Below are 15,295 nucleotides of genomic sequence, written 5' to 3' on the forward strand. Positions count from 1 at the left end.
TTTTTATCACAATATTATCAAAGACAACAGTTTGGTACTTGTCTATCAGACCTGACCTTTTTTGTCTAATGTCCTTAAAATAACTCCCAAGATAGACACTCAGGTCTCTCTTGGGCCCTTGTCCCCCAGATGAGGAAGACTTCCTATTTCTAAGGCAGATGATGTGTTGCTGCTAGTGGAATCCTGTAATTTGTGCAAGGAATATGAAAATTATTTCATATCCCCCTATTTCCCTGCAGACATTGTTTGGGTACAGAAGGTTCCATTAAATGGATACTTTCTTGATGTCAAGAAAATATCTATCTGTGAAAAACATTTACCAGCCCAATGAATCTGACAGGTAGCAATGGTCCAGACTCTCCTGAGCAGCTTTTAATGCAGTGAACAAAATAACAAATGCAACTATATTTGGGAAGTACCACTGAAAGGTTTTGTGCCTTGGCTGAATGAGAATATTCTTAGCACACATTTGAACACCACAGGGTCCAATATGGGTAGAATTGCCTAATGTTGTTTGACTATATTTCTAAATTGGTGGTGCTTCATCTAAAGTGAAACATTGCTTCAGAAGGAGCAAAAAAAAAAAAAAATCCTGGAAGATTGACAAACACCCCTGCCCAAATTAAATTCTGCTGAAGAGCTGATATTTTTGATATTAGTGAACCAGTCTGGGAAAGGCCTTTTGGTGTCTGAGGGCTGCTGGCATTCAAGGGCAGGACTGCCTTGCCTATGTCCATTTTGCCCTTGTATAAACAGAGGTGGGTTCATCAGTTCATCGTGACACAAAGGAGATTTTAACTTTCTCAGTAAATTTGTCACTGGTGGTGGGCACAGGAGAAATTGCCTTGTTGAACAGAAAGAGGCAATTTTACAGCAGAAATGGAGAAAATGAATATCAAAAGGTTCATAGCAAAGCCTGCAAATAATCCTCCATGTGTTACATGCATTTGATACGCTCTTTTAATTTTTCTTTTTTTAACGTTTATATGGAAATTGACATTATTCATGGAGAAGCGTTAACCTCTCTCAACTGCATGGACATTTAAAAATATGTGGAATATATCCAGGCTACTTATGTGTAATATATCAGCTATGCCTCATCCCAGCAGCCACTTTTAAGCAAATGAGTATAGGTATAGGAGCTGAATCACCTCCCTGCCCGGCAACATTTGAAATTGCATCACTTAAACCCCAGTCAAACGACTGGAACTACAGGTACACAGTCTATGTAGGTATTTCGCATTATATCTGAGTGTATAAATATATGCACGTGTGTGGTCTCTACATCAGGACACTAAAGGGTTCCCTTAAGACAGGCCTCTTTCAGAAGAAATTGTTGAACATATTTCCTTCTAACTCTTTAAAATGTTTTAAGTATTTAAAAAATTCAGTAACCATGGGGAAGAAACTAATTAGTGCTCATGACTGGGCACTATTGCAAAGGAGGAGATTTTGATACAAAACTCCTGTCAGAAAGCAGAAACTCAGGTCAGTCAGGAATATATTATTTGCAGGGATAGAGTTACAGCTTTTCCCCACTGACCTTTATGGGAATATTGGTTAGGACTTAGAGACAGTTTAGATGCATCTACAATAAAATGGTCCGACAGGTTGGGAATTTTCACCAAAGAAAACATGCTTGGAGGAAAGGTCTCAATTTTGGGTATGGGCTCCTAAATCTGTCAGTGGAAGTTTCAGTGGATTCAGTGAGTCTGGCACCTGGTTTACAATAATTTTCTCAGGACCACGCAGTAAGTCTCTGGCAGGGACATGACCCAAACATGTCTGCTGAGTCCATGCAGTCCAGTGCTTTAACCACAGGTTTTTGCTTGGTTTTAGTAGGTTTTTCTTTAATGTTATTATTCTGCTAGCTCATATCTGTCAGAGATTTTAAGAAAGTTTTAGAGGGAGTGAGGGTAATCCAACTGTTTAAGAGCTAGTGGTTTGGTATTCATTCAAATCAGAATATCGAAGAAGACATTCCAACAGTTTTAAAATGGGTCTGACTTTAATTGTAAAAAGAACCCCCTCACAAGCTCAACATTTCCCAAAGGTTCGGTTCTACACCAAAGAAATCACACCTAAACCATTTCTGTGCAACATAGAAAATAAACTAGGAAAGGGCAATTTGGCATGGATCCCACCAGGCACTGCCTGACTGGTCTGCCTTGGAGCAGACCAAGATTTCCAGGGTCTCTGAATACCCTTTCCAGAGCTACTTTTTCCTGTATCTCTTGTGAAAGGAAATGTTAGAGTAAGGCTTAACTTGTGCATCGTTTCCTCCAGCCTTGCTCTCTGATCAATCTCCACAACTCTTTGGGGAAATGGCCTGAGAAAACAACAGCAGCCCCAACACACCTGCAGCCCCTCTGGATGACATAGCTGTTGCAGACACACGACCAAGCATCCCTTTCCCTGATCTATCCATAGCCTTTAACACTGGGAAAACGGGATCTGTAAAGGATGAAATCCTTGTTACCACAGAACTCAATCAGCTGATGTTTTTGATTTCAGTCAGGTTGACATTTCATTCACATCTTTGGTCAGTATTTCTTTGTAAGAAGGTTTTCTATGCGTGGTGAATTACTGCAAAGTGCAGCTTATGTACAGCACACAAGGCAAAGGAACAAGTGGTTTACAATAAAAAATACACATATCCTGGTGTAGATAATAATTGGGGTATTTTTTATGCCATAAAAATACATTATGTAGCAAATAATAACTAAATAATAACTAATAATAGCTAATAATAACTAATAATAACTAAAGCAGACAATGAATTCCTTGTCTTGTTTATAAAGAAGGGGTTAATTCAATTACAAATGTCTTTTCATTCATATCAATTATGGACAAGGAATTTGTTGTGACTTATGAATTTGCCTCAGATTTGCCAAAATGGGAAGTCTGTTTTCAAAGTTTTTCAATTTCATAAACCATGAATTTCAAGCATCATCCAATAAAAATTAATTGCATAAAAATTTCCTGCCATGAATATAGAGTAATATTCTATGTAAACATGGATTAAAAAAAAAATAAAGGGGAAAACTTCTTATGTGCCCATGGAATTGTTTGAATTATATCCAAATTTTATTGTATGTATTTTGATTACTGAGGGTATATTGCTAATTTGTGATGACTGTATATGCATAGCATCAAATATATTTATTTTATTTCTTTGTCCTGATTAATTTCTTTTGTTGAAGTGCATTGCTGGTAACTGATGCATCATTCTGCACTGAAGAGAGTTAGTACTTGTGTAATGTAAAACAAATGTCTGAAAAACAGCCCTTTGCTCATGACATTCTGAGGTATAGAAAAAAAATTGATACCAAGTTACTTCTACAAGGGCTACAGTTAGAAAGGAGAAACACGATCTATTTTTTTCTTTTTTTTTGCATTTACCAAACTTGACAAGTTGTGACAAACTATTTATCATGTATGTGTCAGTACCTGTATAGGTGATGGCACATCTGGAGTGATGTCTTGTCCTTCCACATCCTTTCTAACTCTGACTTCCCAAGGAATCTCCCATTGGGAAGAAATTTTACAACAGAGGATTAAAACGAAAATAATCTCTGTAGTCTCAAAACTGAGGGCTGCTTTGTGTTGAATACACTCTCACCACAATTCTTATGAAGCCTCTAAATTGCTGCCAGTTCAAAGCTGCAGCCTCTTCAGAGGAGCACCTCCCTTCTGCTGCTGGAGAGGCAATAATGAGCACGGTGGCTGGGTCCTTGGGATTTAAATATTTGCTATATGCCAAAACATAATAAAAGAAAAAACCCCGTAGGATAATATAATAAGAAGAACCTTTTCTTAAGCTACTTCCTCTTCATAGGTTGTGGGCCTGAACTTGTTAAGCTCTGACCATTTGTAGAGTGACACTCCTTAAAGGCAGCTACTTTATGTAAATTCTTTCCATGTGGAAGCCTATACTGGCAATTTTGTCTCTGAACTGGAGATATGGTCTCTTTCCACATGAATCTTATTCCACAGACTGTTTAAATTCTGCAGAACTCTCTCCCCCTCCTTAGGAGGGATATTAATTGTGATGGTACATATACCTAAAGGTATCTTGCATGCACACGCATACGCAGTGGGAGAAGTTAATGTCCTTACAATGGTCAGTGGGAAAAACTGAATATCTCCTTGTGTACCTCCCAGAAATTCCTATGGGTACAATATAGTGCTGATCAGCCTTGTGCTGCCATCTGGACTGAGGTAAGTTTGCCCTCTTTACTCAAAAACTAAAGAAATAAGTAGGAGATAAGAGGAGAATAGAATATAAAGGGTTTCCACCTCTCAGGTTTTTCTATGCGGTCAGCATAGGAGAGCCTTTTGCATTCTTTTTATTTTTATCTTCTGGAACCTGTTATATGCCAAGCCTTTCATATAAGAAACTATGCCTATAAAAAAATATGTTAGTTGCCAAGCAATTGGTGAAGTTTGTCAAATACATGTAACACATATAAACACAGTGTTAATAGAGATCAAACCCTTTACTAGAAAAACCCAGGCAAATATAAAAATAATATCTTGTAACCTTGAGGAGTCTATATGTAGCATAATACAGATGAACCAGGATCTCACTGTCAAATATACAGGAGGTACTGTATTAACACCAAGCATTTTCAGTGTTTGCTTGATAATGAGATTACCTCTAAAATTAGAGAGGGAGAAGTCCTGCCGTCAGCCACACTGCTGAAATCAGTGAGAATTACTGTTGTATTTCCAGGGCAAAGTGAAATTCAAAGGTTTTCCATACCAAGGAGCTGCCTGATCTAAGGTCAGCCTTCTCCACAACAGTGAGTGTTATTCTAGAAAGATAACCTAGCATTAGCATGCAGCTGGGAAAAAGATTGCTTCTGCTTACCTCCCAGTCAGCCCCTTTCATCAACTCAGTGCTCGTTTATGAAGCTGAGAAATGCAGTGTAGACAATGTCTCTGGTCCCAGTCATTTCCATAATGAACACATTTGGAATGGGAGTGGGATGATGGATGACCCTGGTTGTCTGTGTTCCATATGGAGTCCCCACAAAGCAAAAAGACACTTAATGGAGGCTACAAATCTTCTCTGACCTGCAGTCTCTCCCACTCATAACTTAGATTTTGTGCGTTTTGGGATGATGGGTCACTTTCTATCTGAACACAGCTCTTATAGTAATTTACTGTATGTATATCCATATGTATGCACGCTATCTAGGCTTTCCAGATGATTGGTTTATAGTTTTGTATAACTTTCAATTTCTCAAGATCTGTTTAGATTTTTTTCTATTTTTCAAAATGTTTTTAAATAACACAACTGTATTCTGTCCGAAGTAAAAAAGATGTTACTCTGCTTCTAAAGATATTTGGTTTGCTCAGACTTCCATCCTTAACTTGGTTTTATATCTGCATCTACCATTTCCATAATTCCAGTGGGTGGATGGTTTTTAAAAAACGGTGTGGGCCAAGCACCTGAATTCTATAATCTGGTTTGGATCAGAATGCACATTTTCCAGTCTGATTTTGGTGAGTACATCTTGGACCAAGAGCAAGTCAACATAAGTTGCAAACTGTAAAGGAAAAATGTTTCTCCTGAAAAAGTGTAGAAAGCAGAGACTGGGAAATAAACATGTCTTATGATAATGATACTGAGGGGGAGAGAAATGCAAAGCATATGAGGGAAGGAGCTGCATCTCTCTGACCATATTATGCAAATCAACATCACCAGCACTTGGGGATGGGGGGGTTGCATGTAGTCACACATGGGCACACATTGCACCAAGTAAGCTCCTGTAGTGTGGTCACTTCTCAAAGCTGCTTTTGCTTGCAGGGAGAGAAAAGGGGCCAGAGTCTTAAAATCAATGCCAGTGTCCTTCAAAAATTGGCTGAAGATAATTGTTTCTTTTTAAGATAGACTTGTGAGGTCCTGAAATTGGATTATGAAGAAAATTTTAAATGGAATATAAGGAGAGTTAAATATCTTCCAGACCCAGCAGAGCACAGCACCCATCTTTGCTTCTATGAAATCACGGAAAACAAGTTTTGGCAGGGATTCAGCAGGTCATCTAAATGGTCCCTATGCCAAGGCAGTTGAACCAGGCCTAAATCATCCCCAGTGCTGACTGTGCCAATTTGTGCCTCCTGAGACTCACAACACCACAACCTGGTTAGTCATTTTACCCCAATGCTTCCTTTTCCTGCAGCACTACAACATGCTCAGCAATGGGAGCCTTCTCAGCACCTGGGTTCACTGGTTAAAACAGCTGTCCTTTATTAGGATGAGGGCAGCATACTGATCTACATTTGGGATGCTGAGATTTACTTTATTTTCTCAGTTATGCTCTGAATGCTTAGTATAGGGGTTCTTAAGTACAGATTTGGGATCCATCTGGAAGTACATAAAAAGTTGTGTAGAGAGCAGAGAGGGCATGTTCACACTGCAGATTCTCACTGGCTTGGGGTCAATTACTGTTCCAATGCAAATGACTTTTAGGTTACAAATCCTCAAAATTTTGAGCAGTATTTAGCTTTACAAAGACACACCAACATTTTAAATTCCTAGAAGTGGAAATGTAGGTACCTTCACATTTTCAGTGTTTCAGATTTCCATCTTTGTAAGTCTGCTCATATTTTGTTTTTTGAGGCTGGCAAAGAATGGGAGAAGAGAACAGAAATTCACCACATTTGCCTGGTTTTTCTTATCCCAAAGCAGAGTTATTTTGCTACATGAGCACTTTGTAGTGTTTTACTTAAAGTTAAGCAATTGTTGTTGCTAAAAATTTTAATACAGAGAAAATTGTCTGTTCTACTTTTGTTGCTGTTTTATTTCAGATAAAATATATTTATTAAGTAAATAAAATAAAAATCAAGTCTTACTTTCAACATCTCATGCCACAACAAATATTTTAATTTGTGCTGTGTGTCTGTACCTCGTAAAGAATAACAACCAGCATCCATCTAAATCTATCTTTGTGATAGATTTAGTGACTCAGAGCAATCACACAAAACCTTCTGCCAGAGCTAATGCTCACTAAACTGGGTTTTCATGTGTTGGGTGTGATGTTTGAGAGGAAATAGATACTGTGATAAATGTGAGGTTGCTTTCCTCTTAAAATACAACCTTGAATCCACTGATTCAAGTGTCAGCTCATTCTGTACTTTTTGATACACTGATACATAAATTATATGTTTCTGCTATTCTTGTGAAATCTATTAGAGTTAAACCACCCTACTGTCATAATAGGAATTATTGAGATTGTATCAGCATTCTCAATATTACTGTCACTAGTGTATGGTGCTATTTATAAAGCAGAGAATAAAATGTATGTTATGTGTGCAGTGATGACATTTCAAACCATCTTGAGATGAAGAAAAACAACATTTCCCATTGGAAAATATTTTGATTAGAAATTACTCAGTAAGTATCTTTAAAACTCAGCCTTTCCTGCAAAAAACCAAGTGTGATGACAGCCCTAAACTCAGTGTGTATGTTATACCAAATTTTTTGTGTCTGGAAATCATCATCCCTTGACTGAAATCAAAACTTCCATTAAGACTGATACAAGCACACTGAAGCTGCAAACAGTACCCTAAACCTCAGATCCTGAATTTGACTTTTCAGAGCACTCTACTAAACAGAGCAAGAAAGTATCATTAGCAAAGAAAGAAAACAATCAATATAATGGTAAAGCATTTCCATTTTGTACATCCACATGAACGTAACTGACTGTGAAACAACTTGCACTTACACATTATAAACATGTACATTATTAAAACCAACATGTTTGTTATTAAACTCTCTATATTATGCGCATTTTTTTCACAAGCATCTCATCTGTGTCTTAAGAAAACAGGAATGCCTTCTGCAGCCCTCCTGGGAGCTGCAGTGTGCCCTAAAGCTATTCAGAATAACACAGATTTATAGCAGAGCCACTTTATTGTCTTTAACAACTGACTCCTCCATTTCCTATTGTTCACTGGTGAAAGTAGAAATAGCAATATGAGAAATACTGTTGTTTGAAAAAATAACTGTCTTTGCATTCCTTGAAGTCTGAAAAATAGGCATGTGGCTTGAACAAACACACACAATGGTATTTTCTTGTAAGTGCTCCCCTGGATTGACCATGTGATGATCTGCACTGCCAGCAGAGAATTCCTTCTTGTTCCCCAGCTCCTCTTTTGTTCTACAATGGCAGAGCCAGAAGCTGCCTCCTCACTCTGGGCACAATGTGTCGTGGTACACAGCTGGTGTGTGTGCTGGTGGTGAAAACAGAGCAGCCTCCTTCCCTGCAAGGCATTGCCTCATGTATGGATAGGACAAATCTGGTCCCTTCTCATAGTGCTGGCTTTGCAGCTCTTCCTCAAGAACTCATTCCTGGAAGGGACTTTTCCAGTGAGATGGTGACTCATGGAGATAGACATGTACATTTTTCTTCCATTTAAAATCTACAAATTGAGGGTAAAGCTTAGATTCTGGTTTTGTCAGGGGAGGAAAAATCAGCCTGGCTGGATACAATATTTAAAAATGGTTTCATATCACTGTGGAGAAAATGGCCTTGTGTTTTTAAAGTCTACACTGAACTGTATTGTGTAACTCATTACTGAACACTGAAGAGAGTTGTTCATTGCTCATCCAAGCTAACAAGGATTTGTCTGCTAATTTCAATTGTAGCAGAAAGAGATCATAAAGGTTTTTGGGAAGATTATCTAATGGTTAGGAACTCAGGAGAGCAATCACATTCTAAAAGTAGATGTTTCTTGTGCTAAGATATTGATTTCTGATTTCTTTCAAGGGAACATTTACTGCCATGATCACAAATTTGTAACACAGTCAAGCATCTAGCACTCAATTCAGAATGCCTACTGAATAAAACCATAGTTCCAAAAAAATTCTCAGTTTATTCAGAGCAAGAGAATTGTGTCCTAATGATGATTTTCTGGGCAGAGTAATAGGGTGACAATTTTTTCTATAAATAAGTATTCTTGAACTACCAGTATTGTTAAACAAAACCTATTTTGAGATGCCTTCAGGACTTGTGTCATTAAGCCTAAAGAGTTGATCTGTTTCTCTGAGGTTGTTTGAGATCTTGGTATGCAATGACTATTTCACCTTAATTTGCTTTATGCCCCTGCTAATGGGATGATAATATTTTGGGGTATGCTTTGGGGATGGTAATATTTTGTGGCATTCTTTGGAAAGAATCAAGATTTCAATACTTTGGAATGACTTTCTGCTGCTCATATGTTTGATTTGTCTTGCAATGTGTGAAATCTTTTAAGCAGTCATCAATCTCATTAAAAGGGAAAAATAAAGGACTCCAAAGTTACACTTTGTGAAAGTTGATGGTTTAAAATCTAGTGTTAAGGAAAAGCACCAAAAGCAAAAAAGTGCTGAAAGTTTCCAATTGCTACATACTGGTTCTTTCTTTCCTATTTGCTATTGGCTACCTGGGGTTGTTACAAATGTCAGATGGTCACTTTGTACAGCTGGTATCAGGAGATGTGGAGATTATACAGCCTGGTGGGCAGGCTCATGTTCACTCTCTGCTGCAGTGCACAGGAAGAAATGCTGTTCCAGGTCTGCATCACAATCCCTCTACATCACTGCTTTCAGAGGTTGATGTGGTTTGAACAGAATATGTCTTTCTGCCTGGGCCTGCAGTCTGACACAGAATCTTGGATTTCCACACTCCCACCCTTCTCCCCAGTTTTTTCACAAGCAGAATATGAAATGATATGTTTGCAGTGGCTGTAGGTGCTCAGCTAGGCAGATGTCTCTCCAGATTTTAATGCAACGAGTTCAGAGTCCTCTATGTATCTTCCATGTAACTGTTCATTGTTGGTGTCATGATGGTACAGGTAAACAGGGACCTCTGTGATTGATGTGGCAGTGTAGGAGGTAGATCGTGTGGAACAGTGCTCTCGGCGCCTTTGGCCCCACTGGGTTTTGTACTGTGTCCACTGCCTCTTCAGAGCTCCTTGTACCTGTTAGAGAAACACACAGCTAGGGTGAGGCATGATATAAACCCCTGTGATGGAGAGGAAAAGGAAAAGGAAAAGGAAAAGGAAAAGGAAAAGGAAAAGGAAAAGAAAAAGGAAAAGGAAAAGGAAAAGGAAAAGGAAAAGGAAAAGGAAAAGGAAAAGGAAAAGGAAAAGGAAAAGGAAAAGGAAAAGGAAAAGGAAAAGGAAAAGGAAAAGGAAAAGGAAAAGGAAAGCTGATGCTGCAGCTGGATTCTTGCCCCTGAAATACCTAATGCATTTTGATAACTGAAGAAATAGCCTTGAGTAACGAGCCTTTGCCATCAATGGCAAAGTGCAAGTACACCTTATGAGCTTGCCAGGACTAATTCTGTAGAATGAGTTAGAGGATCAGAACAGCTAAACAGGGATCTTGTTCTGGTAATTTAAGAACAGCATCTGTGCTCACAAAATATAGAATGGTCATAGCCCTCTGCATGGCAGAGGATTTCAACCTTTGAACAGTCATCTGCTAAGAATGTTTTATTCAACATTTATATTGAGAGTGGTGTTATACATGGTACTAGGAAATGATTTAAACTATTAAAACTGCCAGAGACTAAGAACTTCTTCAGCTGCATGTCCATGCATGACAGCTCTTGATAGTGCTGTGACATGAGCAGAAAGTGGGCAAATCCTGGCTCTCTTTGTTTAGATCAGTGATTCTGAACAGCACAAAGCAAGAATAGCAGCAGTTTGGCACAATAATCTGGTGTAAATGACCCTCTCCTCCAGAAGAAGGCAGGTACAAGTGAGGCACTGTGATGACTGCAGTCTATAAGTTTCTGTGCTCCTGCTGAGGTGGGCACTGTTTGTCATTTGGAGTATGTATTGCTATTCACCTTCTCCTAACACATAAAGAGAAAAAAACCCAAATGGCTGTGTGGAGGTTAATTGAATATCAAATACAGGAAAGGCAAATGGTCACAATGGAACTTTAATTACTTGGGCTGTGAGCAAGGTTTACTATGCCAGTATTGAGAATTAAAGTGAAATAGCTGCATGTGGGGATGTTTTATCACACTATCACCCAAGTTTATTACTGAGAAAGAATTACTGGGTCAAAGAGTAATGCAGTGGAAGCACTTGATACAGAAATATTACACAAGTTAAGCTTTGTAAAGATTTCAGTCACTTTAAAATTGCCTTTTGATGTTACAGTATTAATTTCGTAGCTTTGTCACCCCAGAAGCTACCAGGAGGGAATGGAAGAAGAAATCTTCAGAAGTGCTAGGGCAGTGGCCTTCCCCTTCACTGGGGTGGTGGCATCCAGGGCAGACACAAGGAGGATAATGCAGAAACCTTGTCTGTGCACAGCAGCTCTGCCTGCCCGCAGCCACCTCTTGCCCACCACGCCCTGGTCACCAGCCATTGTGCACTTCTGGCCTTCATTCACCTCTGCCCCAGCCTGACCCTGTTTACATTTCACAGCACTTCATCCATTTGGATTTGTGTTAGCATCTTTAGTGAAGGCAGCAAGAGCCTGCTCTTACAGTCTTTCTGTTCCTCTCCTAGCCCTCTGACCCCGAGGCTGTGATTGCTCTTACATGGGGAGAAGAGCTGCTGTGCACGGAGAAGTTCCTGATAAGCTCCCCAGCTGCCCTCAGCTGAACTGGAGTCTGACAATTCATCAGAGCAAACATAAGTCTGGAGATGATAGCATGGTTAACTGGAGAGGGAAGAACCATGTCCTGGAGCCTTACAGAGCCTGCCATGAGGAACTTGAAATTGTCTTCTTCAAAGCGAGTGACACTTACGCTGTATGTGCGGTGGGTAGACAACAGACATCCCTTCCAGTTCAGCTCATGATCAGAAGTGCCATTATACAGGTCTAAAAGGCTCCACAGAGCAGTGAGAGCACAAGGTCAAAGGGTCTTTTTTTTTTGTTCTGAACTGCTTATTTGTACAAGGATATGGCCACAAATGGATAATGGATTGTACAAGTTGCTGCATTTGAGTAAAACTTGCTAATCTAGTTTTCTGCCATGATTCCAAGAATCTCAGATGATCATAACTTAGAGCCAACTAAAACCATTCAGGCATGGATTTTAGATATGTAAGCAGCATTACTCAAAATCACATGCACAGCCATGATATATTAATGACTGAGGAGGCACCCGGGGACCAGGAGTGCAGGGCAATGCCTGCCATGCTCTCCACTGTGATGGCAGATAAAAGAAAGCAAAGACTGAAGCAATGAAGATCTCAAGTTTATTTACTCTTTGGATAAAAAGACTTCAAAGGTTTTTCTGTTCACTATTAGCCATTCACACCTCATTGGCACCTAAGATACATGGCTGTTTTTTACCCAAATAGACTTTCCATTCTGTTGTCCAGCCTTGCAGTCTAGAAGCAAACCCAGGCTTCAAAATGTGGTCTGGTGAGCAGACTATTGCAGAGACTTCGTATCATCTGTACAAAACTGTTGCTGTTGGACAGAGAAACTACAGCGCTGCTGGACACCAAGATTTTATATGAAAATGTAAAAGATTTTTCATTTCAAAAGTAAAAAAATTACGTTGTTTATGTGTTTTTCCAGATGAATGCAACATTGGTAGAACTTACTATTATTATTTTTAGATTTCTTTCTATAGATGGGCTCATGGTACTAGAGGTTAGTGAAGCAATAGTGAAGAATGCACTTTAAAACACAGTAAAGAAATTCTAAGTTTAGCATTGTTTGTCCTGGCTAAGATTCATGTATTTCAGTCTTGAATTTAAATGTTCCAGTAGGAAAAAGTAAATCCCAGATTAGCCAAGCTTCTGCAGTAGTAAAATTAATCTCCTTGCCCCACGCTGAATTATCTCATGAGAAATAATTTCAGCCTCTATGGCAGCAGATGTATGCAGCACCTTGGGAACAATCTTATATCATGACTGAAGACCAGACTGCCTTTGATCTATGTACATCTGTATACAGCAGGACTGGGGGAAGTTAGCTCAATTTTCTTGGTCAAACTCAGATTAGTAGTCCTTTTGGAAGCCCTAATGCCAGCTTGGCATTAGTGTGTTCATCTTTTTCTACAGATTTTGTGCCTTATATGTCTACATATTGTGTAACTGCAGAAATAAATGGGAGGAATGGGTCACAATCTTTTCCTCCTCTCATGGCCCAGCCCAGCCCAGCCCAGCTACTCAAGTGTATAAACTTTGCTGGGTGTTTATGGGTAATGTGCTGTTGCAAGTAGCACCAAACTGTTTTGAGTTTGTATTAGAGAGATGTCATCTTTGACACTGCTCACCTTAATGGGAAATTCTAAAAAAAACTTTCCTAAATAAAATTTCCTAGAAGCAAATAATGAGAGGGTTTTTTTTCAGCACTCCTGCCACTGATAGTCTGCAAATCTGAAACAGATGCAATGATTTTGAAAATGGGTGTAATGGTGAAAGGTACCCAAGCACCAATAAAATCACTCTCAACATGTCTGAGCAACCTGCATCCTCACAGTCATTTGTTTTTACTGCCTGACATTGGTCCATGTTTCTGATCAGCTGCTCCACCAAGGGATCATCAATCATGCATATTGGCAACCAGATACTTCAGATGTATTCCTTGGTGCAAACCTTGAGAATTGTATTCCTGGAATTGTAAAGGTTGACATGCTCTTCTGACATTGTAGCATTGCCAAAAGTACCTTGTAATTAGAGATAGTTGATGAAACTAAGGAACGAATATACTTTAAGATACTTTATGTTTTCAGTGCATTTTCAGTGCATTTATCTTAATTTTTAACATTGCTACAACCTTTAATCTAGACAAATTAGAGTGTTCTCATTAGAGATGGAGAATCAGCCTTTTGCGCTGAAGCTATAAAGCATTTAGGGAATTTGTTTTGCAAAATCTAATTTGAAAAAAAATGGAGGTGACACTGGGGAGAGTGAAGAAAGTGATGTTCAAGGTTTTGGGGTAACACATTATTTGGAGGCCAGTGAGGAGACATTGTAGTGCTGCTGGTACACAGTCATGCAATCACTGCTATAGGCAGAGGATGCTTCCAAAACTGCCTGACTGGTCTCTACTTTCTTCACAGTAGGTCTTCCATACTAGGGATTATCAGAAGTTTTCTGTTTCCAGGGCATGGATGTTATAGAGTGATGACAGTAAGGCAGAAGGAGAAAGGTGATAGCAGCCTGCAGATACTGGGGACAGAAATGTGTTAGGAAAAGAGGTGTACATGTCTTCAACTCTGTTTAGTTGGATGCGTGAAACTGTGAACTTCTGTAGCATGATCTTTACAGCTCTCATCTCATGTTAGGTTCTGATGTGATTAGCTGCTCACATTTTGCTATTGTCTTTCATGCCTCCTGAGGAGCCATGCTACAGAACTGCATCTGAGCCCTCTCATCTGTTTTATTCTTCAGTTTCTCTGTACATTCACACAGGGAGCCAGCCAGAGGCAAATGTACAGAGATGTCGACAAGTAGTGGAGGAATTTAATACTCTCTTATATCCTGAAAGTTATCAAATCATCCAGTAACACCTTATCAATAAGATAACTTGCTTCCAGTCTTTATCCACACATCAGTGTGGTCATGCCATTATATGGAATTTGCTGGTTTCTAATAATATACAGGGATAAACAGGAGCACAAATATCTTGCTATGTTGACTTACTGAGTGTTAGCATCACAAAGTTTGTTCTGTATCTAATTCATCTGCTCTGGATTGAAAATGAACTTTTTAATAGACTTCCCAGCTTTGCTAAGATACATGGTGTTTTATTTTGCTAGAGTTGAATGCCCTTGATGTATTTAAAAAGCTTTTTTCTGCCAACCATCTTTGGAAAATTGCTTCCTGCAGGAATTTAAATGATTCTTGACAAATTTTAACCCGTTATTTTTTGCAAAAGAAAATAAATAGTAAAGTGGATCTAAAAGCCACTGTAGGTGTATATACATATATATGATACAGCTGTAAGAGAATGGGAGAGATCTTTGCCTCAAGGGTTTTTATTTCTCAATTGCTACACATGAAACATTGACTGTAAAAGGCCAGTGCTAATCCTCAAAGGAGCATAAGTAACTGCACTTCTCCACCTCTGACAATGCTCCCAGAAATGGATTTGCCATGGCTCTGGCTTGTGCTCCCCACTGCATTCTTCAGGCAGACCCCTGAATATCTTCTCTGCTTCTTAGTGAGTACTGTGGTCCTTTCTGCTGCTCTGGGGCAGAAAGGGGAGTAAAGCATTTTCCCCCTTTACTTAAACCTCCATGTCAAACCTGTAGTTAGTAGGGCAAGAGTGTCATGCCTGTACATCATTAGGTGCCATCTGCTTTGTAATGGTAACTCACCT

At 39.2% G+C, this 15,295-nt stretch overlaps 1 protein-coding gene across 1 annotated transcript in view; it reads right to left on the reverse strand.

Moving 5' to 3' along the window:
- Positions 1 to 9,747: 9,747 nt before the first annotated feature.
- Positions 9,748 to 15,295, reverse strand: part of CALCR (calcitonin receptor) — a 66,586-nt gene continuing 61,038 nt past the window's right edge. The window contains exon 12 of the mRNA XM_062494938.1: positions 9,748 to 9,969. Within this exon, the coding sequence (XP_062350922.1) occupies positions 9,748 to 9,969 (222 nt within the window). The remainder of the gene's footprint in view (positions 9,970 to 15,295) is intronic.

The sequence above is a fragment of the Cinclus cinclus genome, chromosome 1 (assembly GCF_963662255.1).
Source record: "Cinclus cinclus chromosome 1, bCinCin1.1, whole genome shotgun sequence".
In the NCBI taxonomy this organism is placed as follows: domain Eukaryota; kingdom Metazoa; phylum Chordata; class Aves; order Passeriformes; family Cinclidae; genus Cinclus; species Cinclus cinclus.